This window comes from Micropterus dolomieu, linkage group LG21, assembly GCF_021292245.1.
Source record: "Micropterus dolomieu isolate WLL.071019.BEF.003 ecotype Adirondacks linkage group LG21, ASM2129224v1, whole genome shotgun sequence".
Lineage (NCBI taxonomy): Eukaryota > Metazoa > Chordata > Actinopteri > Centrarchiformes > Centrarchidae > Micropterus > Micropterus dolomieu.
Window position 1 is genome coordinate 15934921 of NC_060170.1, and position 23421 is coordinate 15958341.

The 23421-nt window shown below is 39.9% G+C and overlaps 1 protein-coding gene across 3 annotated transcripts in view; it reads right to left on the reverse strand.

Annotated features, from left to right (window-relative positions):
• Positions 1-616: 616 nt before the first annotated feature.
• sept5a (septin 5a) overlaps positions 617-23421 on the reverse strand; it is a 24140-nt gene continuing 1335 nt past the window's right edge. For 2 of the 3 annotated variants that reach the window (XM_046035723.1, XM_046035722.1), the window contains exons 3-12: positions 9117-9207; positions 8770-8856; positions 5154-5277; positions 4892-5026; positions 4637-4754; positions 4430-4531; positions 3391-3487; positions 3159-3294; positions 2870-2972; positions 617-1795 (exon numbers count right to left, since the gene is read on the reverse strand). In XM_046035723.1, coding sequence (XP_045891679.1) covers positions 1733-1795; positions 2870-2972; positions 3159-3294; positions 3391-3487; positions 4430-4531; positions 4637-4754; positions 4892-5026; positions 5154-5277; positions 8770-8856; positions 9117-9126 — 975 coding nt within the window. In that variant the 5' untranslated portion in view covers positions 9127-9207 and the 3' untranslated portion in view covers positions 617-1732. Of the gene's footprint in view, positions 1796-2869; positions 2973-3158; positions 3295-3390; positions 3488-4429; positions 4532-4636; positions 4755-4891; positions 5027-5153; positions 5278-8769; positions 8857-9116; positions 9208-11198; positions 11379-23421 lie in introns of those variants that run through there. The other variant, XM_046035721.1, reaches the window with a different exon arrangement.

A 23421-nucleotide genomic window follows, 5' to 3' on the forward strand; every position in this document is an offset into this window, starting at 1 on the left:
ACCTCCTATACTCCTGCTTCTAGCTCAAAGACCGTAACTCTTATGGCCATAAGAAAGAAAGATCGTCCTGAAGGGGCTGTGTGAGATTTATATGTGTACACCTGTAAAATAAATTTCAAACCGTGTTACGATCCACATCTGCATTATTCTGAAACTGACCTTTCAACATGAGTACTTTTACTTTTGACACTATATTTTGAAAGGTCAAACTGTTTGAATGCAGTACAAGTTACTTGTAACAGAGTATTTCTGCACTGTGGCATTGCCACTTTTACTTCAGTAAAATATCTGAGTACTTCTTACACCACTGAATATTACAAATAAACAAAGTCCTCCTACAGAAGCTACATATGCATTTCTATTATTCATACTATGTCTGCTTGTGTCTCCCCTGACTGGCAGGGGATGCCATGTGCAGTGCAGAGGAAGAATGGCTGCAGGAGATAAACATGAATCAGCAGATAATGTTCCTTCATCAGCTGCAGCTCTGCCCTTTGCTGTTCAAACTCCGACAGCCGGAAGTGACAGAGGATGTCACGCTGTGCTCGCTAGGCGTTAATGTACATCTCCATAACCTTCAGAGAAGCAGTACATAGGTAGTGAAGGCAGATTGACGAGAAACAAGAGTTTATTTGTCACACCTTTATAAATGGGGCACAGGCTGAGCTCACAGCCTTCAGGCAAAATATGTACTGTTCCTCAGCATCAGCCTATAAACACACACACACACACACTCAAACAATCTAAACTCACACATCTTCACTGGCAGAATGCAGCAACTCCAAGGAGAGATATTTAAAACACAAGCATAGACAAAGTATTTGCTCCTCGTTATTGCTCTATTTTTACCATCCCATAGTGGCAACAGAGCATCCTGCAGGTCATGATGCATTTTATTAAAAGCACAGGGCATCGGCTATAAAGCAGTAAAAATAGGCCCAAAGCATTTGACAGATATGAGTAATGGCAGCATGCTTGCACATGCACCCTGTACTGCACCAACCCCCTCGTTATGTCAAAGGCTCTCCATTCACAGTTAGCCACTGGCAATAAGTGCATTTTCAGCCAGCACATATACAAATGCTGGGAGAGGATATTTTGATTTGCCATAGGTGAAACAATGTCACATGAAGGTATTTATGAGGATCAGAGAGCAAAATAACAAGAGCCAAAGTTGGATTTTAACAAAAGTAAAGTCAAATGGACAAATGGGAGTTTTATGGACGGATATGTGGTGATACCAGAGGAAATTTCATGAAATACAAATGCTCACACACCCAAACACACACTCACAAACATATAATAAAAAACAATATGCATATTCAAATTCAAACATCATCACCAACAAGCTAAATTTCTTTACAAAACATCTTGTAGCACACATGTTCATACCCTGACAAAATATCCAAAAAGTTTAGCATTGCATTTATAAATTAGATACACTGAGTAGTAATTTAAATTACGCATTTATATTATATATGTTAAGACTGTTAAACCACAGCAAGGGGCTCAAAGTGGGCAAACGGAAAGTTTCAGAGAGAGAAAAAAAAATAAAACTCTGACAAACAACCCTCCAGGCAGAGAAACTATACAAAGCACCAAACTGAGAATAAATGTACAGCCAGAGTTGCCACAAACACGTGATATCCATGTTCAAAGTCTGAAGGTCTCACTGTTGTTCAGAGGGGAAACAGTAGGCGGCGCTGCAGCCCAGCTCTGCTCTGGAGAGACATCACTGGTCTTTGTCGTGCATCTGCTGCTGCATCTTATTCAGCATCTCCTGCATCCTCTTCAGCTGCAGAGACAGAAGAAGGTTTGGTTAAACGGATAGGAGTGTTAACAGGGTTTCAACATTAAGCCACAGACGAAGCATTTAGATCATGTGATGCTAAAAGAAGCCTTTGAGTCTAATGCGTGTTTAATCTTGGAATTAAAAGTCATACAGATTGAGGCTGAAAGATAACAATCACTGCTGCGGATTTAAATATATGGCAGGGACTCTCACACAGAAATTGTATGGGGTGACCAATAATTAAGAAATTTTTCAAGACATTACTGTTGAAAAGTTGGGTTTAGTCCCAAATGATTGGCGTTAAGCGACAAAAACATAGCAGAATTAAATCAAATTAATTGTTGCCTTATCATGTTGAGGAACACAGTCGTTCAGGTTAATGACGACGTGCAGACTGCAGAAGAAAACTGACAGGAAGACTTAGTTTCTTTCTTTCTTTCTTTCTTTTTTGAATATTTAAGCATTTTTTAAGAAGAACAGATGAAGAGAGGCAGGAAATATTGGAGAGAGAGAGGAGATGACATGCAGCAAAAACAAACGTGCTAGAATCGAACCCAGGCCGCTGCAGTAAGGACTTGTACACGGTGTGTGGGCTCTACCAAATGAGCTAACTAGCACTCTGTTAAACTAATTCAATAATATTTTGTTACTAGCAGCATTGAAAGAAGAAGTATTTACTGAAGTAAAACTACAGCATTTCTGTCCTGTGAGAACCATGTATCTATAAAAAGACAACTTTCCGTTAGCTCAGAAAAACAGCCAGGTTTTCACCTTCGTAACGATGTTACCAAGGTGGTTTAAAATTGTTGATTTAGCTGAAGAAGTAGAAGAATTTTCTCAACCCATAGAGGAAAACTTTAGTTTATCAGAACAATTCAAAATCACCAAATTAGGACATGCAAGGTTTTCACTGGACAGAAAGGGTATGGAAATTGTAGTGGAGTAGAAAGTACAATATTTGCCTCTTATAGTAGTGAACTAGAAGCTGAAGTGTTGAGTGAGTTTCATGCAATCATTTCAGTTAGACAGAAATCGAAGCATTGATTGTTTAGTGAAACAGCAAAAGTTGCTTCATACCTCCTCATCTTTCATTTTGATTAGTTTCTCAGTCTCCACATCCGGGGTGGAGAGCGGCAGAATAGGGATGGGACTCTCCATACGGTTGTCCTGAGCCAGTTTACTAAATAGAAGAAGAAGAAGAAGAAGAAGAAGAAGAAGAAGAAGAAGGGGAAAAATAAAAGAAGGACAAAGAGAAGAAGAAAAGAGGAGAAGAAGTGAAGCAGGTAAAACTGTACTAACATTTGTAAACATCAGGAGTTATCTGAGGCATTTAAAAAAAAACATTGTCTCTGATGTTTTCACAAACCTGGTCATCTCCTGTATGCACTGCGCTCTGTAGTTTTCGTAGTGAACGTCGCAGGTCACGTCTTTGAGGTCGTGCATGTGTGAACGAATCAGCATGTTCCTCAATTTCACAAAGTCACAGTGCGACTGGTTCTCCACTGGAGCAAAGAAAGATGTCAAATTAATGAATCCTCAAAGTTGTGACATTGAAACTGCGTGTAATTTGCGTACAGGCTGATAATATATGAACATACCTTCGACGATTCCCCAGGGGTACAGTCTGCCTCTCACTCGCTGCCCTCGAGCTTCCACCACTGTATTACTGCCGATCACAGCAAACGGGGTGCACTCCTGCACACAGAGACATGAAGGTTGGGTTGTTTTTTAGTAAGCTGACCACATACTGTATTCACAGAGTTACACGCTCACAAAAGGCCACTGAGCAGCTCAAGAGAAGCGATTTATTGTTTATTGTTCTTGCACTGATTCTCCCAACTGATTAGTGGATTTGCGTCACAAGCCGAAAACTTTTCACTGCTCGTACATTTTCTAGAGCTTTCAGCCTCATCTCATGATCTTCCTTACAGGTAAATTGAACCACTTCTTGGTTAATCGCTTTGGACACTAAAAAAAGAACATATGTATGACATTTAACTGTGTTCTTATGATTAATAAGAAACGTTTATAATATTTTTGTGTTGAATTGATGTAATACCCTACAGGCTCTGAAATATTAGCTATTTTTTGTGAGCAGTGTTCAGGTAAGATAGGCCGGCTGATCAGCAAAAGTGGGCCAGTCAACTGCAAAGTGAAGTGAGACCTTTCAGAAAAAAATAAATTAACTTTAATTTAAATTTTTTTTAAATTTAATTTCAGTAACAGCCCAAGAACGCCACTGTGAACCACTTTCCCTTTGTTACAAATTAATTCTGTTTCTGGAAAGACATGTTGCTGTTTAGTTTTTTCAAAGGTGGCTTTTCAGTGCTTTGAAGAGCTAAAACAAAACTCTGTTGGCCTCCACTGTACAGGTGGAAGATATAGACATCTCAACAGGGCCGTAGCTACCACTGAGAACACTGATGTCATGTCCTATGTATTTTTAGTTGGGTGTTTTGGCCACCAGCTGAAGTATATTTAATTACCAGATTCCGTTATTTTAAGACTCATAACATTTATATCTGACTACCATTTCAACCTGAGTGAGGAAATAAACCCCCAGAGAAGTGAAATGACCCCAATCTGTGGCCACCGGTACAGTTATTTCCACTTACAATCAACAGGTATCTCACTCACCTTCAGCTCTTTATCAAGTTGTTTAAACTCTTCATCCTCATCGGAGTCACATTCGGGGAACTGGTACACTTTTATCCCAAACTTGTCAATTTCCTCTCGTATCTAGACATACACACAAAGATAAAACCAGAATAATGGTTCCAGTGAACAACCTGCATACAGTAAAACATGTTGAATTCTCTGTGGAGCTGCAGTTCTGGGACTCACTCTGTCTTTGAGCTTTTTTATCTCGTTGGGCGTGAGGCAGTCGGCTTTCGCAATGAGTGGAATTATGTTCACCTTCTCATGCAGACCCTTCATGAACTCAACATCCACTGGACGCAGCCTGTGGAAAGAAATCCAGTGTGAATTAATTAAAGTCCTCTTAATAAAAACTGTTTTAATTGACGACTCTGTGCAGACAATCCGCAGGTAGAATTTATTTATGTATGTGTGGGTGAGATTGTGTGTGTGAGTTATTACCCGTGCCCAAATGGAGGGATGAAGTAGAGGCAGCAGTGGACTCGGTTGTCCTGGATGTTCTTTCTGTTCAGCCCGCTCTCATCCCTGAAGTATTGCTCAAACTGCTGATCTATGTAGTCTGTGATTGGCTTCCAGCTAGGACACACACACACACACACACACACACACACACACACTGCATTAGCAACTCCTCCAGGCACTGTGAATTCAAGTGAGTTGGCTGAAAAAGGCACAAGTCAGACCAGCGGGTCTTTCAGCTCACCACTCGTTGTTGTTGACGGCGTCTCCGAACCCCGGCGTGTCTACGATGGTCAGTTTGAGCTTGACTCCTTTCTCCTCAATGTCCACAGTGTGCTTGATAATCTCGACGGTCTGGTTAATACGCTCTGCAAAGCATCAACAGAGAAGGAGTATGCGGCGGGGAGGAAATGAGGTGAGACACCAGGTCAGGGATAAAGTAGAACAAGACACTGAATGGTGCGAAATACACCCTGATGATTGTTTTTCAACGCCTTCTTACAAAAGCTACTTTACAAATGCACTTGACATAGTAGAATAGAATAGACTTTATTAATCCCACAAAGGCTCTTGATATTCTTGTAAATAACATTGGTTGGACAGTTCCAGTGACTCTCATAGACTTAACACTGATTGGATAGTTTTAATCCCCCCCCCCTTTCTTCTGAGTCTGGGTGATGAATGGAGAAACAGGAGGGCGTTTGGCGCTTGGCCCTCTCTCTTGTCCACCTTCCAGCCGTGGCAGCAATTTTGTTTGAGTTGATTTTTGACTTCTTTCTTAAATAAACTTATATTTTTTTGGTACAATTCCTTGGCTCCTTTGATTATGTTTGACCACCTTTGTAGTGAGCTTTGGTGTGGCTCTGTTACGTCCTCAGGTGTAAAGAGAGGAGTAACAGATATAAATGAAAACTGGGCCAAAAGAAACAGAAAACAGATTTTGTGCAAACAAATAAAGATATTTACTGACAATTAAATAATACTCACAGACACAGACACAAAGTCTTCATAAAGAACTACTTAACCAAAAGAGAATATATGGGTTTTAACTAAAAACATGAACTAGGAACTTAAATAACACATTTAACACCCTCCCTCTTCTGAGGGAGTATGCAAGCACACAGCTCCACAAGCAGCTCCTCTATTGCTGCTCCTAAAACTGCCTTCTGACCATAGTCCTCAGACAAGCCTCACACGCTGGCCTCCTGAGACCTGCCTTCGTTGGATAGTTTCAAGGGCTCATAGACTTAACACTGGTTGGATAGGTTGAACTCTCATAGACTTAACACTGGTTGGATATGTTGAACTCTCATAGACTTAACACTGGTTGGATATGTTGAACTCTCATAGACTTAACACTGGTTGGATAGGTTGAACTCTCATAGACTTAACACTGGTTGGATATGTTGAACTCTCATAGACTTAACACTGGTTGGATATGTTGAACTCTCATAGACTTAACACTGGTTGGATATGTTGAACTCTCATAGACTTAACACTGGTTGGATATGTTGAACTCTCATAGACTTAACACTGGTTGGATATGTTGAACTCTCATAGACTTAACACTGGTTGGATATGTTGAACTCTCATAGACTTAACACTGGTTGGATAGGTTGAACTCCTATTCTAGGAGCAAAGGAGCCCCTAAGAACCAGGAGCCGGCAAACCCTAGCCATAAACAGCTCCTGATTTGAGGAAGACATCAGAAGCAGCTTGAACAAGAACAGGCGCAGACAAAGAGCAAAAGAAAAAGGTTCATCTTGACCATGACCAATTACACCACCGATGTTACCACAACAGCTCACTTTAGAGACGGAGCAGGATGCATTCACTGCGGCATCACCCTGGGGCAAACCCAAGTTCTCTGGGATGTCTTCCCAGCACTATGGTGTACAGAGTGCAATGTACGCAACTTCACCATCCAAGCTGCAAGGGGCATTGTCTGTCACCAAGATATGCCGCATATGCCAATGGCGACAGCAGAGACTGAACTAAAGGTGGAGGCTAACGCTAAAGAGATATGGAATTCATTGAAAGCAGAGAAAGGAGCAAGTATGAATTACACCATCCACCCTGAGTGCATCTACTACCCCGTCTACACGAAGATGTGGGAATTTAAAGATGGCACGAGAGTATCCACGGCACACCTGACAGATGGGAGATTCGTATTATTCAGCCCACGACTACCCAGATTGAAAGAAATTGCCAAGGGGATGTCTTCACGACCATCGACTCATGAAGCTGCTGTTCAGACTGAATGGATGGTGTGGTACCCTAAACCGAGGAGGTAACAATTGTTACCAACTCACCATCGGCCTATCCAAGTCTCGACGCCTCATGCATAGATGAGCTTGTGATTGCAGATCACCACCTGGATTCGACATAATCACCCTACAGGAAGATTATGGAGAGGATGACCTCATGCTCACGGAGGACTAAGATCAAATCACTGTAGGAAGTGAGTGATCTCAAGAAGGGGGTGTCAAATAAGCTGAGATCCCCACGCTCTGAATTAAGTCTCAAAGGAAAAGATGGAAACCTTTTCCTAGTCAAAACAGCATAAGTCAGTGAGCACTTTGACTGTTATTTACTTTCCACCTGAATAACATAAATAACTATGAGCAATAGAAATTATTATAATAAACAAATCATTTTGTAGTATAATTGTTATTAACTATAAAATTGGAATGAAGTAAATTATGATTTTAACAGTATTGATCAGGAATTGTATGGGGGATAAGAGCAAGAAAGAATCATGTTGAAATTGTTGTGAAATAGACGGAGTTGGGTGTAGCAAGATCATGACTATGAGTCACCCGGAGAGAAGGGTCAGCAAGGGCAATGGAATGGTTAAATAAATCAACAAATCCTATGAAAACATCAAAATCAACAATGTTTCTCATTACTACACAAACACAATTCTTTAAAAACAGGCATCATCAATTCTCCCAGTAATGTCTTTACACTTTACACCACACAAACTAGTTACTACGTACAGATACTGTTACTAAATATTTGCACTCCGGAAACTCTTGTGCAGCCAACTGAAGTGACAAAATCAACATTAGCTTGCTAATATATTGGTACATATTGATTATTTAGTAGAGAGTAAAAGTGTTAAGCTCAATATCAAATAAGGTTGACACAACCTGTTATAATGAGATTTTAAAATTATATTTCCTTAAGATTACTATTATACAGTGTACATGAAATTAGAAAATAATTTCCCCAAACTCTAAACTGCAAGAATATTACTGACTCTAAAGCACACATAATTATTTTGTATCCATGTAGGAATAAAAGTCATACCTACATGCAGAAATGATTGGCCAATAATGAGGAAATGATTTTCCTCTGCAACAGGTTTACACATTATTAAAGTCTTTACATTTGTGAAGTTTTGATGCTGCGAACCGATGTAGAAAATAACTAAATTGAAATCCAGCTAGTAGTTCCTAACAACATAGGAGAGACATATCACACAAGCTTAGTAATGGATTTACAAATAACTGGTGAAACACAGTCCAGCTACTGAGTATTTAGGGTGGCTGCTCGGTGTGTTTTTAACAGTTTTTGGACAACCAGAGGAATACAATATAGCAGACTTTGGATACACAGACAATTTAATAACAGTATTTTATTTGGACCAAAAGTCATCTAAACGCACCCACTAAAGAAAAAACAATGAATGTTGCCGGTTACAAAAAAAAAATAGACTTCTTCGTGTGACGTAGTTTAGTGTAAAACGGACGGTGGTCTGGTTTACAGAAATACCAGACCACAGAGCACTTTTATCGACAGAGTAATGCATTCATTATGACTCATACAGAGAGATAATAAATAGCATAAAGACTTACCCTCAGCGTTCAGTAACTTCCTGTCTTTGTAGAGGTCAGTGAGGAACAGGCTGTTGACCAGGGTGGATTTACCCATACCAGACTCTCCTGCAGCACACAGACCATCAGAAGGTGATAATATATGTGAACCTAATCTGAATTAAATCCAAATGAACTAAGATACTGCTTCATTAGGTACACCGAGCTAAAACTAATGCAGTCAAAAAAAAAGTCCTGAAATAAATCATTCATGAAGGTTAAAATGTTCTGACTGAATTAGAATTACCTAGGTCTACCTAATAATCTGGCAACTGAGCATAAGTCGAGTATGTTTGCTGTTGCGTTTGCATCTTGAACCACAAACTGACCTGCCACCATCAGCGTGAAATCGAAGCCTTTCTTCACAGACTTCCTGTGAACCTGGTTGGGCAGAGTTGCAAAACCCACATACTGTTTCTCCTGGGATAGAAAAAAACAACACATAAGAAGAAAATGCAGGTGTTTAGTATTGATTCAGTCAGTAACTTCAGGCTGGAACTAAGGATTGTTTTTATCTAGACAATTATTGTAGAGCAATCTAGTGATACATCTAGTGATGCGCTTGGACACGTCGACAGTGATATTACCTGGGGTCATCGGGTGTTTCGGCTCTTTCACCCTCACCCAGGCGACCCGACCAAGAGTGATCAGGTCCCAGCCTGCGTGCGAAGAGGCATTAGGCCACAGCTTGTCCCTCCTGATCCACAGACATCTTTAGGCTTTCTCTGCTGCCTCTTTTTTTTTTACGTGCACCAGTGATGCCAGTGATGACACTGCAGGTGTTTACCCACAAAGCCCCTGCCCCCCACTGCAATGGGCATGCACAGAGATTAACCCTTTACATGATGTGATTGTCAACTGAATATATTTAGGTTTTGGACAGCTTGTGCAACAAAACAAGACATCTGAGGATCAGCTTGGGCTTTAGGAAATTGTGACAGTTTCTCCGTTTTTGATGGTCGATTCAAAGTAAGAAAAATGTGAAAAATGAAACAAAAGACCAGTGGTGTAAGGTAACTATGTACATTTACTGTATGTGTAATTAAGTATAATTCTGAGGTATTTGTACTTGACTATTTCCATTTTCTGCTACTTTACTTACCACTACAGTTCAGAGGCAAATATTGTACTTTTTACTTCATTATATTTATCTGAAAACTTTGGAAACAAGCTAATTTGCAGGTCCAGATTAATATTCCAAAATATAATCAACAAATTATGTATATGTTATATTATAGGTTAAGATAAGATTACACTTTATGTCCCTTAATTGTGTAAAAGGGGGGCCATTCTGCATATTGAGAACTTTTCCTTTTTGCACTTTGAGTATATTACAAATACTTTAATTTGTAACAGAGTACTTCTATCCTATGATATTACTAATTTCACTTAAGTAAAAGACCTGAATATTTCTTCCACCACTGCAAAAGACATACAACCGTAGAGAAACTGGAACCAAAGATTATTGCTTGAAAAATTATTTAAGCAATTAAGGGATTATCAAAAAAGTCACTCACTAAGTGAAAAGTCTCAAAGTTGTTTCAGCTCTGCAATATACATCAAAAACTAACCATATAAATAGAAGCAGACACCAAATAACTGTAAGAGATGTGTTGTCTGCTCAGAGGGTTTCTAATGTGAAAGAAAAATGTATTTGGCAGCGTCCAATGCAATAAAATGACCACAACAGACAGACGGCGTCTATAATACAGAAAATGTACAACTGCATGGAAAAACACGTGCACTGCATTCCTCGCTGAAGCAGCTGAGAATAACCAGCGTCTCAGATTTTCCACTAAACCTCTCACAGAAACACACAAAGAGAACCAGAGGATACCAGGCTCTCGCTGTGTCAGACAGTAACTCTCAGTCCTGCAGGTTTTCTCCTGCTTCATCTGGCACAGCGTCATCTTTACCCGCAGTACGTGCTGACATGTGTAGATATAAATGCACACTCGAGGGCCCGTCGAGAGCGTCCACACACAGACAGAAGCTACATTCAACAGCCCTGTAAAGCTCTTTCTTCACTCTGCAAACACACGAGCCAAACACACAGTCAGCGTCCTTACATGCTGTCATAACTTGTCACAGGCATTTCCGACAGCCCCCTCGGGTGAGGATTGCATTTACAAAAACACACAAAAAAAACACTGGCAGTGCAAACAGTGCATGGCAGACACACTTGCCAGAGAGCCAGAGGAGTGAGTAAGAGGAAAGCTGCAGATAAATAAATGAGCAATAATAAAAAACACTGAGAACAGACACATTATCTCAGCACCAAAAGATGCTGGCAGTTAGTCTACAGGTGTTGGGGCTTATTGTTTATGCATTTATAAAGCAAGTGTCTTAAGTGTACACTGCATTTTGACATTCCCCCACTCTTTTGGTCTATTTTACACCCAACATTTTACCTTCTGCCTGGCTGTTCTCACTCGTGGGCAAAGCAGGCGTTCCACCAGTTTTTCTTGCAGCATGATGGCATCCATCCCAAACCGCTCCAACACTGACGGACCAAAATAGCCACGGGTCTCAGAAAGTTGAAAAACAGCCCAGCAGGGCACAAGGAAAAAGCTAGTTTGAAGCCTTGAGACCTTGATAAACTCGCCTTACTGTCTGTTCCAAAATTCTCTCTAACACACCTCTTTCCTGTTTGTGCTCTTTAAATATATGCCTTTTCTTCCTCCCTTTCTTTTCTTTCTTTCTTTCTTTCTTTCTTTCTTTCCTCTGCCCTAAAGCGGTCCGATTCTCCCTGTTCAGACAGGTACGGAGGAATTCTCACTAAGGAGGAGAAAGAGCGTAAGAGAGAGGTTGCAATTTGAGGGAGGAAACAAGGGAGGGATGGAAGGAGCGAATGTCTAAAAGAAACTCATTCATTCAGCCTATATTCCCTCCCCCAGCTCTGACAGTTGAAAAGTAAAACTGCACGCTGAGAGAAATGACCACCAGCTCGCAGGGAACCGACAGGGAGTGTCGATGCTTTGTTGACCTCAGTGTTAAATGATGTGAAATAACTTGTTGGAACTTGACAGTGACAAAAGCTGCAGTGTGGCTCAGAAACAAACAACACATAAAGAAACAAATGCTGCAAGTACAGACCTGTTGAGTGAGATTATCAGATTATCAAGTAAATAATAACTTGTCAATCCTGTGTTCTGTGAATACTCTGTGCGTGTGTGTGTTTGTAAGGTTGCTCAGCATCGTCTAGACCAGTAGGTCATAGTGAAATGTGACAGGGAGACAAAACTAGATACTGCTTTTTTGTAAGAAGTTACAAGTCAAAAAGGTTGGGAGCGACTGGTTTAATCTTAATTTAACAATGCATTATATATCATATTTTGTATTTTCATATAGTGTTCTATGTAAAATCTTAATCTGAAAAGAATAAAACACAAAATAGAAATCCTCAACTTAAGTACCTCTAAATTTTACTCAAGTATAGAACTTGAATAAATTACATATATGTTACGTCTTAAAATGTAACAAGACATATACACTAAAATCCCCACAAAAACACCCTGTTAAATATTAAAGAGATGAGAAGATTCATACAACTTTCATTACATGTCCTAATTTTGATTGTACAACCAGCAGCATGTTAGCATAGCTTAAGCTCTGGAAACCTGCTGCTGGCTGTACAGGGGGAAACAGCTAGCCTGACTTTGTTTGAGGGTATAAAAATCCTCGTCTAAAGCTCTCTAATGTGTCATTTTTACATTTCAGTTTTTGTACAGATTTAACAAACAAGATAAAACGTGTTAATTGATGAGCTTTTGAGGTATTGGTAGGATGATTTATCAAACTTTGGACAGAGCCTGGCAAGCTGTTTCCCCTGTTACTAATATTTATGCTAAGTTACGCTAACCAGCTTCTAGCTGTAGCTTCATATTGCTAAGTTACATTGATTTTGTTGTATGGGTAGGCATGAATAGGTGCCATGGTTTAAAAAGGTTTGGGAAGTTCTGGTCTAGACTATAATTAAAAGGATGTAAAGGAGATCAGCCACCATGTCGTCTGAGTCTCCTCTGGTTACTGCAGGAGTGTATGTCTGTGTGTGTGTGTGTGTGGAGGTAAACGAGGTACATTTCATGGCGGAGGTTGAAGTTGATTGCTTCCAGATGTGACAGTGCAGTGTGTGTGTGTCTGTATGTGTGGGTGTGTCCGACTCATACATGATGTGTGCAGTAGAACTTAAATGCTCTTTTCTTCTTTTCTTTCCCTGAGTAGGCACACCCCGCGGTGATGCCACGTACAGTATGTTACCGTCCCACTCCGCACCACAGGAGGGAGACAGAGAATTCAACTGAGATAAAAAAAAAAGGTCATGGTCTGAGCCTACTGATCTACTGATGTTGATACTGATCTTGCAGGAAAGAAGCAATCCTGGTTTGATCAGCCATGTGCTGATGCAAACACTAGTAGAGATGCTAGGTGAAAAGTTTGGCTCACTGACATGAAAGAGTATATGTTTTTGTGTGTGTGTGTGTGTGTGTGCGTGCATGGGGGTGGAGGGTCAAACTCAATAGAAAAAAAGGAACAGATGTCTTGAAATGGTATTACAATAGCCCCCCGGCTAAACCCCCCACGTTTAGTCTTTCTCAATGGCCAGCTGTCCCTTTCACCCATGTCCACACAAACATCCAGACATACTAAATATAATCTTTTGTTACTTACAAATTTCACATTATGTTCAATTAAATATCTTCTCATGACTAAGCGAAGCCAAAACATTGTGTCTTGTATAATCTGTTTTCATTTTTTCATTAATACTCTCACTACAGACACTTTTCAGCTTTTGTTGGTTTGTTTTACCTCTCAGGAAAACGATTGTAATCTTAGAAATGCATCAGCTTCTAATGTTAAATGTTAAGGGACCAGATGATATTTGGAATAAGGGGCTATTTAGGTCTCCGACTCGGATTACAATCTGCAAATACAAATGAATACAGTTTAAAGTTGTCCTCTTATTTCAAAACTAAACTGAGTAAAATCTATCCATCAGTATCACCATTGTGTAACAGGTGAAAGCTAGCTGAAGGCTAATTCTCTCATATATTTTGGTCTTGTTGGCTAAAAGTACTTGGATGGTTTTATGAATACTTAAAAAAGAGATAATAACCAGAGCCCTGAGTCACCAACAAGGCATGGATGCAGCAAAATTGACATCCTTAGACTGGAATGGTCGAATAAATCAAATGGACACAGATAAGTCTTTCAGATATATAGGGGCCTTTCCTCGACTACTTACTGGAAGCCTGAAACCACTTTGAATGATCTGTTCCAATTTATTCATCTTTCATTTATATATTTTTAATACGGACTGCTCTGACTTACTTTCAAGTTATTATGTCCTTCCTGTTGTGAAATAGGACAACCAAAAAAAAAAATACACAAAGAACAACTAATAAACAGACAGATCCTCTCATTCTACCTCACACACACACAGTCACATTCATGAAGAACATCTGGATATAAAAGGCTGAATTAAAGTTGCTGGTATGTAATTTTACTGTATATTGTAAGGAAAACAAAAGCTACACAGTCTCGTCATTGCAGCTGTGGAGAGAATAAGTTGTCAAAGTTGCGACTCGGCATCGCCTCTCTAATCCTCTTCCAGCTGATCAAACACAGGGAGAGAGGGAAGGTAGAGTAAACGGCATGTGCAGAGGGACGTTAAGGAGATACGATTAGTCAGGACTAATGACGGGAAGCAGGCTGTTAGGGGGAATCTTCAAACTCACTTCGATGCACAGCCCCACCCTCCCCATCATCCTGAGTGACTCCCCAGTCACCACTGTGGACTCCTTCCTCTTCCTGGGCTCCATCATCTCCCAGGACCTCAAGTGGGAGCTGAACATCACCTCCCTCACCAAGAAGGCGCAGCAGAGGATGTACTTCCTGCAGAAGCTGAAGAAGTTCAGCCTGCGGTGCACTTCTACACCGCCATCATTGAGTCCATCCTCACCTCCTCCATCACCATCTGTTACACTGCTGCCACGGCCAGGTACAAGCACAGGCTGCAGCGTATCATTCGCTCTGCAGAGAAGGTGATTGGCTGCAATCTTCCTTCTCTTCTGGACCTGTACGCCTCGAGGACTCTGAGGCCAGCAGGAAAGATTGCAGCTGACTCCTCCCACCCTGGACACAAACTGTTTCAGACTCTCCCCTCTGGCAGGAGGCTGCGGTCCATCAGGACCAAAACCTCTCGCCACAAAAACAGTTTCTTCCCGTCTGCAACTAGCCTCATTAACAAGGCCCGGGTCCCCCACTGACACTCCCCCCTTGCAAATGATACAAATGTCTCTGCACATGTAAATACTCTTTCATCTCATGTCGGGCACAGACCTGGCACGTCGCACATATTTGTTGTTGATCTTTGTTGTTGTATATTTTTATGTTGTCAGTTTATATATTTATATGTACACAATATTCTCTTCCGTTGCGTTACTTCTGCATGACACAGAACCAAAATAATGCACATGTATATATCTGCAACTATGTTCTTCTATTCCATATTTCTATATTTCTACATACAGTATATTTATGTTTACTGTATGTTTGTCTACGTGTAGCACCTTATCACCACAGCAAATTCCTCATATGTGTAAAACACTACTCGGCAATAAAGCTCCTTCTGATTCTTCTGATGTTTTTTTGGGTTTCACGTAATCGCAAAACTCTTTATTTTGTGGTTTGTTCACTTTGTAGGCATGTTTTCATTGTCTTGTTTGTCCTGCTTTCCTTCCTACTTTTGTAAAGCAGTTTGAAACTACTATTGCAGCTAACAATTGTTTTCAAGTGTCAAATAATCTGTTGACAGTGAAAAATGTGTATTTCATTTCCACAAGCCCGAGATGATGTCTTCAAATTGCTTGTTTTGTTCAACCAAAGGTCAGAAATGTTTAATTTTCAATTATATAAAACAGAAAAAAAACATATTCAGTTTAGAAGCACAAACCAGACAATATTTGACATTTTTGCTCAACAAGTGACTTAAATTAATTAACTTATCATTTCATTCATTTTCACAGCACTGAATGCACTTTGTATTACTGCTTTATAAATAAAGATTACATGCTTACTTGTACTGTACTAAATGTTTTACTTTTAAACAAACCTCTAATCAAGTCTGCACCAACTGCTGACCGCCAACATGTTTGAAGAGATGTAGAAAATGTACAGGATCCTCATGTGGCCAAAATATGGCCTCCGGCTTTGTGCTTTTAATTTTCTCTTCATAGCAAGTACAAAAAGAGACTTCTTCGCTGTCAGAATATTATTTCAGTGCATGAATGCACTCTGTCTGCAGGTTTGTCAGTCAGTCAGTATGTTGGATGGTTCTGCAGAGGCAGAAATCCAGAGATTAGCTTCTTCCTCTCAGTCATACAAAGTCATGGCCTTAAAGGAAAGACTCTCAAAAGGCCCCAGCAGTCAATGCCACCATCAGGGCACACACCCACACACAAATAAAAAACTTAATCCAAATGTGTTTGGTCCAACAGCGCAGCCATCATTTCCTGCTGCCCAGCACTAAAGAGGCTATAGTGACGAGACACCACAACACTGAAGACTTTTTAAAAAGACGGAAAATCCCACATTTAACGTTTTCAGATGAACAAGCACACTTCATTAAACTGTTGAAACTACAGCTTCACTTCAGATTGGTCCATGGGTTTGTGTGTTTGTACAACATAATGTATGTGTAGTATCCATGGTGTCCATAGTACCCTATTTTTTATTTTGTGCAGGCCAGTGTGCAAAGGTGGATGGGAATATTTTCCTCAAGTAGAGGTATAATCACATGACTTAATACGGGTATGGGTCTTGGGGAGTACCACTGCATGTGTGAAAGGAATCTGCGCAAAGTCTGAGAAAGTATGACAAAATTTTATAAACATTGGTTGAAGTGGAATACTAAAAGGTTGAAGATGAAAGAAATGTTGGGGTGTTGAGTAAAAATAGAAGCGGTAAATAATGGTAAATGTAGTGTAACAGTATCACAAGTAAAGAAAAGTTGCACACTAACAGTGATGTCCGTTACACGACAATTTCTATCTAAAGTTTGCTAACATAAGCCAAGCTATTGATGATAACTGTGAGGCTAAAACAGTAACACCAAGAGAAGGGTGTAATAAGAATAAGAATAAGAAAAATATTTAAGTGGAATATTCTTCATAACAGTGTGACAGTAAGCTACTCTTTAACAATTTTTCAAAGATATAAGTAAGTGTACACGGAAAATAAACCCAACTTCGGGAATGAGATTACTGAATACATATTGAGTAATTTGCTACCTCTGCTCTGACCAGTGCAGACTCACAATGATCTCTAAATTCACTTGTCACAGTGAAATTGTGATAATAACTGGGCACAAAAGTGGGTAGTGTGATCTCGGCTTCAAGCAGCCAGACGGCCTGCAGTGAAGAGCGGTGACCTTCACTGATGACTTCTCTGCATCTCCAAGACGTCCAGCTGACACTTTCACACCATTAACCCCTGATAGCTTCGCCTAAATGGCTGCCTGCCGACCAGTCAGTTAAGCAAGAGAGGGTAAGAGGGAGAGATGAGGGGAGATAGGAGGGGTGAGTGAGGAAGAAGGAGAGGGGTATAAAACCAACACAAATGGACCCTGAGCCCCGGCCTCCTCCCCACTCATCTGTTCTCTCTCCTTGGAGATGCAAAAGCCTTCTCTCTTTAACATGCTAATCTGACAGCATGTAATTGCTCAGGCAACAATAAAATTGCTTCACTGAAGGACACTTGGCTACCGTAGCCCAGTTTTAGCATCTGCCTTTTCAATGATAATAAAGACTAATGGAAGCAAGGCTATAACATTGAAAGGTATTTTAAACGGGTGGCATCCCTGAACATTTAGCATTCAGCAAAATGTTGTCAAGAAAAATGGTAGAAGATGGTAAAAAGGTTGTTAAGAGTTAGACATTGTGCAAAAAAAAAAAAAAAAAAAAAGAAGGTAACGGGAGATGAACAGACACATTGTGGGTTTTGGTCTTTTCCTGGGACCTTGAGTTGAGATTATTTTGTCTCCTGTTGTTTCCGTGGCCAAGAATAAACTGTCAAGCTCAAGAAAAATATGGAACACCACCAATGCTTATGCTTAAAAGGGATGTCAATGCAACAAAAATTAACTTTGCATGTGATGAATAAAGTATAATTCAGATTATCTTCTGTTTATCACACAGGGAACAGTTATGAAATAATCTTAATTATTTTAATTTGTTTCATTGGATTACTGCTCAGACTCCCGATCCCTATTACCCAAGACCTTGTAATGCCAAAGATATCCGACAAAATACAAGGACTCTCGCTATCTGGGTCAGGCTCCGGTTACTTTCAAAAAACTTCTTGAAATGCAGACGAGCACTGCCGCGTTATGTACAAAGCCCTGAGAAGAGAAGGAGGTGTGCTGCTTCAGGTGCAAGACAGACACAAGCACCACACACACGCTTTTGCTGGATCACGGGCGTTACATGCATATTTGCAGCATGAATAAATGAAAGTATGTGCATGTGAACACACTGCAGGGCAGAAACTCCTCAAACAAGAACGAGGGCCCCAAATGTCACAGAGGAAAAACAAGACAAGACAACATGTAGAGGCAGAAACACAAAGACGACAGAAGCTGCTTTGTCCTATCATATTCAGTACAGTAGGTTATTGTGATTACTGTGTCACACACTATGTTAACATACCGAATGGTTATGCAGATGCATCTGATGTAGTGGTGTATGTTTAGTGTTTTCAGACAAACTAGAGGGATTGGCTCTTTCGATGACATATCCGTCTTTCGATTGTGCAACCATACTGAAATGTATCAACTATTACTTGTACTACCATGATCATTCATGATCCCCAGAGGAATAATCCTCCTGACCTTGGTGATACCCTGACTTTCTCACTAGCGCCACCATGAGGTTCACATTTGTAATACTGAGTGAAATGTCTCGACAGCTATTGGATGAAACCTAGTTCACACGTTCATGTTCCCTTCAGGATAACTTGTGATGACTCTGGCGCCATCATCAGGTCAAGATTGTAAACATTATACCTGCTAAACTTTGGCATGTTAGCAAGCTGACATTAGCATTTAGCTCAAGGTACCACCGTGCCATAGCACAGCCTCACAGAGCAGCATGGCTGTAGACTCCCGTCTTTGTGTATTTATAATCTTTACCGAGTCTCCAGTGTGTGCAGTTGCTGGAAAAAGTATGTTGGGCATGCAGAAGCCTGCCAGTGGGCCAGTCAATTGATGATGTGCAGTCAAACGCTATTCAAACCCAAATCATTTTATTTTAAATTCAAGTGAAGATAAAGAGTTTTTTCCTCCAAAAAATGTCAGGCTAAATTTGGAGAAAATGTGAATAAAATGATGCATAAGACATCTAGAATATGACAAAGCCATAAAGCGACTCCACGTCTTGGGTTTACATATGTCACTCTGTAAACATCAAATAGCTTCAATGAAGAGTTTCAACAAGCCGATACAGAAAATGTGATACTGTCAGACGGTGTGGCATAAAATTAAAGTTACATTAAGGAGAAACAAAAGACAAAAACTGGAAATTAATTCTGTAAATAGTGATTAAAGAAGAAGTTCAAGACTTCTTCAGCTTCTCTCTCCTCTTCTTACAACTACAAGCCGGAGCCACAGGAGGTCCAAATCCCACTTTCAACACCCCACCCAATCCCCTGAGATACGCCTATTCCTGCTCCGCAGCTGGTCCTCACTGGGAACCAGTGGGAGTCCCATCTGTGGCAGCCAGTGTGTGTGTGTGTTTAAAGAGTGAGGGGAGGGTCGAGTAATGGAGGAAGTGTCAAGCAAGAGGTGGAGGGGAGAGTTGAGTGCATCTAAACTGAAGTGACACACGTGCACGGACGCAAATGCATCTGACCCAACATATATTCACTACTCCGGGAAGTAACATGGCCGCTGACCTGTTTCATTTTGACAGTCATGACATCATAATCTTCATGACGTCAACATTACCTTTAAACTGGTACCATTTTCTGATAATGAACGCTTTATAAAGAGTTTGTAAGTTGTGACTGGCAACTTTTGGGTTGCTAGGTAGTAGAAAATTTCATTAATAGTCAAGTTACTGATTTCATTTATAATTGGCCATCAAGTCTGTCGTTACAAAATTTAAAGGCAGTAAAAATAACAGGTTTCTCAATTTCTAATGCAACAACAAAAGTTATTAATTCATCTTTAATTATGAATGTTAATTATAAAGTTTTTTTATAACAATCCATCCAAAGACATGTGAATGTAAATTAGTTGTTAATTAAAGGATTTTGGTCTAGATGCTATGCACACTTTTCCAGGAGGTCAGAGGTCAATTGGATTAAAAGGACAAAGGAAGCATCTCGCTGATGGAGGATAAACACCAGCCAGAAATGTCCCATAACCTGGCAACCGAAACATTTTTCGTATTCGTAGAAAGTGGTACCCTTAAATCTCTCACTGTTATATCAACAACATTTCAGGGTTTTGAAATTTTGTTCATACAGGCCAAAATCACGAATTTGTCAAAGAAAAAGGCAGGAAGGAACAACAGAGGATGGATCCCTCTTACAGGAAAGATAAACAAGCTAAAAATAACACATTCTTCTTAATAGAAATGACAAGTTAGGGTATAATTTCATAAACTATAAACTAGACCCTTTCTCACATTAATACACTCAGAGGTTACTTGTCTTGTGCGACCAGCAGCTTATGGTGGCTCTTATCTACTTGTGCTACTGTTGCACTTTGTAAACATACATGTATCCCATAACTGTCACTTGTGGTTACTGTGACTGTTAGTCAGAAAAAGTTACACTAACTCACTTTAAGTAAATCAAGGACAAACCAGAATATATTATTTAGCACTGTGAATATCTGAAAGTGACGTCAAAACATTTACATTTGATCAGGTCGGATGGGATGTCTTTACCACGGTATTCTGCATTTGATCCTTTTCTGCTTCATTACATCAAGGTGACTCATCTCAGCTAAGTGTTGGTAAAACTGTGATCGTCTCTTTCAGTTTCTGATCTCGTGACGAAAAAAATGTTCAGTGAATATCCACCCACACACATAATAATCACCACACGGGATTGTGGGTAGGTCAGATGGTGTCGTCCACTCCTTTGTATCAGAGAAGTGATGAAAAACGGATTAAAAAAAGATTGTTGCCTGGCAACGTAACAGCACAGCGAAAGGAGGTGCCCGGAACGTGCGGGGAGATGTGAGGGAGTGAGACTTGGAAAGAGGAAGAGGAGAAGGGATGGGAATGTTGTGAAAATATTAACTTGGGATTAATTATCAGTTCTGCTTCTTTTAGAAGATCAGATCTCAGCATTCAGTCCGTCACACCGAGTCTCTCGGTCCTCCTCCTCCTCCTCCTCCCCAGCTGGGATGATCCAGGATATGAGATATTTCTCTCAAAGTGCCCAACAGGGTCAGAGTATGTGAGAGGGAAGAGCGGATGATAACCAAGAAGCAAAGCTCACAGGGTGTAAATATGTGTAGTAATCTAAAAGCTGAGTATTGTTACTGAGTGAATTGCTATACTTTTACAAGTGGATGAATATTTATGCAAGGTCATTTTCACTGCTTTTGTGTAAACACACCACTCTGCAAAATCATACTAATCCAGGTTTTCCAGCAATCTACTCATAAGCTTGTGTGTGTGTGTGTGTGTGTGTGTGTGTGTGTGTGAGTGTGTGCGCGCCCTGTGGTGGTAATGCCATGTGATCACAACCATTTCAAATACTGGATTTAGTCCAACTGTGAATTTCTGAGTGAATGCAAATCTGTCTGCAACCTGACCAGCTTACATCTGCCAGCAGTGAGGAGGACGAAGGGCAACAGGGAGACTAAATACTGGACAAATAGGAAGATGAGAACAAGCTACAGAGTAAAGAGACAAAGGAATTAGATGCCAAATTGTTAAGAGTGTTCTTCAGTTACTGACATTACATTTCAGTTATTTAGTGAATGTTTTGGTGCAAATGTTTTACCAACACACCAGGGGTCAAGTGGTCAGTTTTCAGGTTTTAGATTTCTTCTATTTTCTGCTACTTTTTCTCTTCAACTCCACTATTTTTAAAAGAGTAATACTGTACTTTTCACTCCACTACATTTATTTGACAGCTATAGTTACTACTTATTTTTACATTCAAATGTATGCCTAGTTTATTAAAATGTCCAACAATATATAAACCTGTTAAAATTGGTTGCACGATGATGAACCACAACATCAAAATGCTGCTCACATTGATGATAATGTACAATTCTGTGGCCTGCTGGCCGTGTAATCTCAGTGTCCCCAGTTCAAGTCCATGTTGCACAAGCTTTCTCCTCTCATATCCTGGCTTATCAGGGCCATTGTAGGTTAAAAAATTATAATAGATATTCTCTGAGATTTAAAGTGATGTGCAGTCACAAGAGAAGAGGTGGAGGTTTCAGACATGATAAGAAGCACTGTACCAAAGCCACTTGAAAGCACATGTCACATCTTGGTCATTTATAAATATCTGCAGTTCTTCCTCAATTTTTGATGCTTGTGGTCTTTGAACAGAAGGAAGTATCTCACAGTACTGGATGGTGAAAGAAGCTTAGGCCCTATATGTGACGGCTGTTGTTCTTAAAATCATAACCTGCTTTTAGTGAAGAGTCTTTAATAACAAGCACATCTGAAAAATAGCATTTTCCGAGTTTTTTCCTTCCTTTTTCCTTCCATTTGTGACTTCATCTTTTTTTGTTTTTCTCTGAATATTACTCCCTCCCCCTGTTTGCATAAACATTCTACATATCTTTTTTTTAAAGATTTAAAAAATGTTAATAAAAAAAGTTCTACTCTGCTTGATTTGACACTTTACATTTTGCTGCACACTTCTGCACTATTTCACAAGTATCATATCATCAGTTTTCAGTTTATTAGCAATGCAGTCTAGCCCTGAAATAAATCCTTCTGTCATGAAGGTTATAATGTTTGTTTTTTTTAATCCCGTTTTAGAGAGGTATTAGTCAGTTGGTCATTTTTTGGTGCTGGTCGATTGTATCCTAATATTTAGTCTATATACATGTATATCAATAAGAGTAGATGATCAATAACACCTCTCAGTTTAAAGCAATCCAATTCAACAGCAACAGAAACTGCAGCTTTGAAACTGACCATGACATTTAAATCAACACCTCTCTGAAACTGTTTCAACAAAAGCAAAAAATGAATATTATAACCTTCATGAAGGAATGCAGGGATGTTTTATTAAAAAGAATTAATGTTACTTGTACCTAATAAACTGGCAGCTGTAGAATACATGGTTATGCAATAGCCCATATAGCCTTTATAAAATGTGTGTTCATATGTTGTAGTAGAGTATTTTGTAATCAACACCTATTGATGCATTTTCAGCTTTTAAAAATGACTCTTTTTCATTTTTATCTCTCCATACATGTGGTGCCTGACGTCCACTTGAATCAAGTTGTTGATGCACACTACTTTAAATCTTCTAACAATCAGGGTCGCTGAATCAAGCAAGCACAGTCAGCACGTGCATATACTCTTCTACTGACACTTTAGCCACTTTATGCCAGGAGGAGGGGGGGGGGGGGGGGGGGGGGGGGGGGCG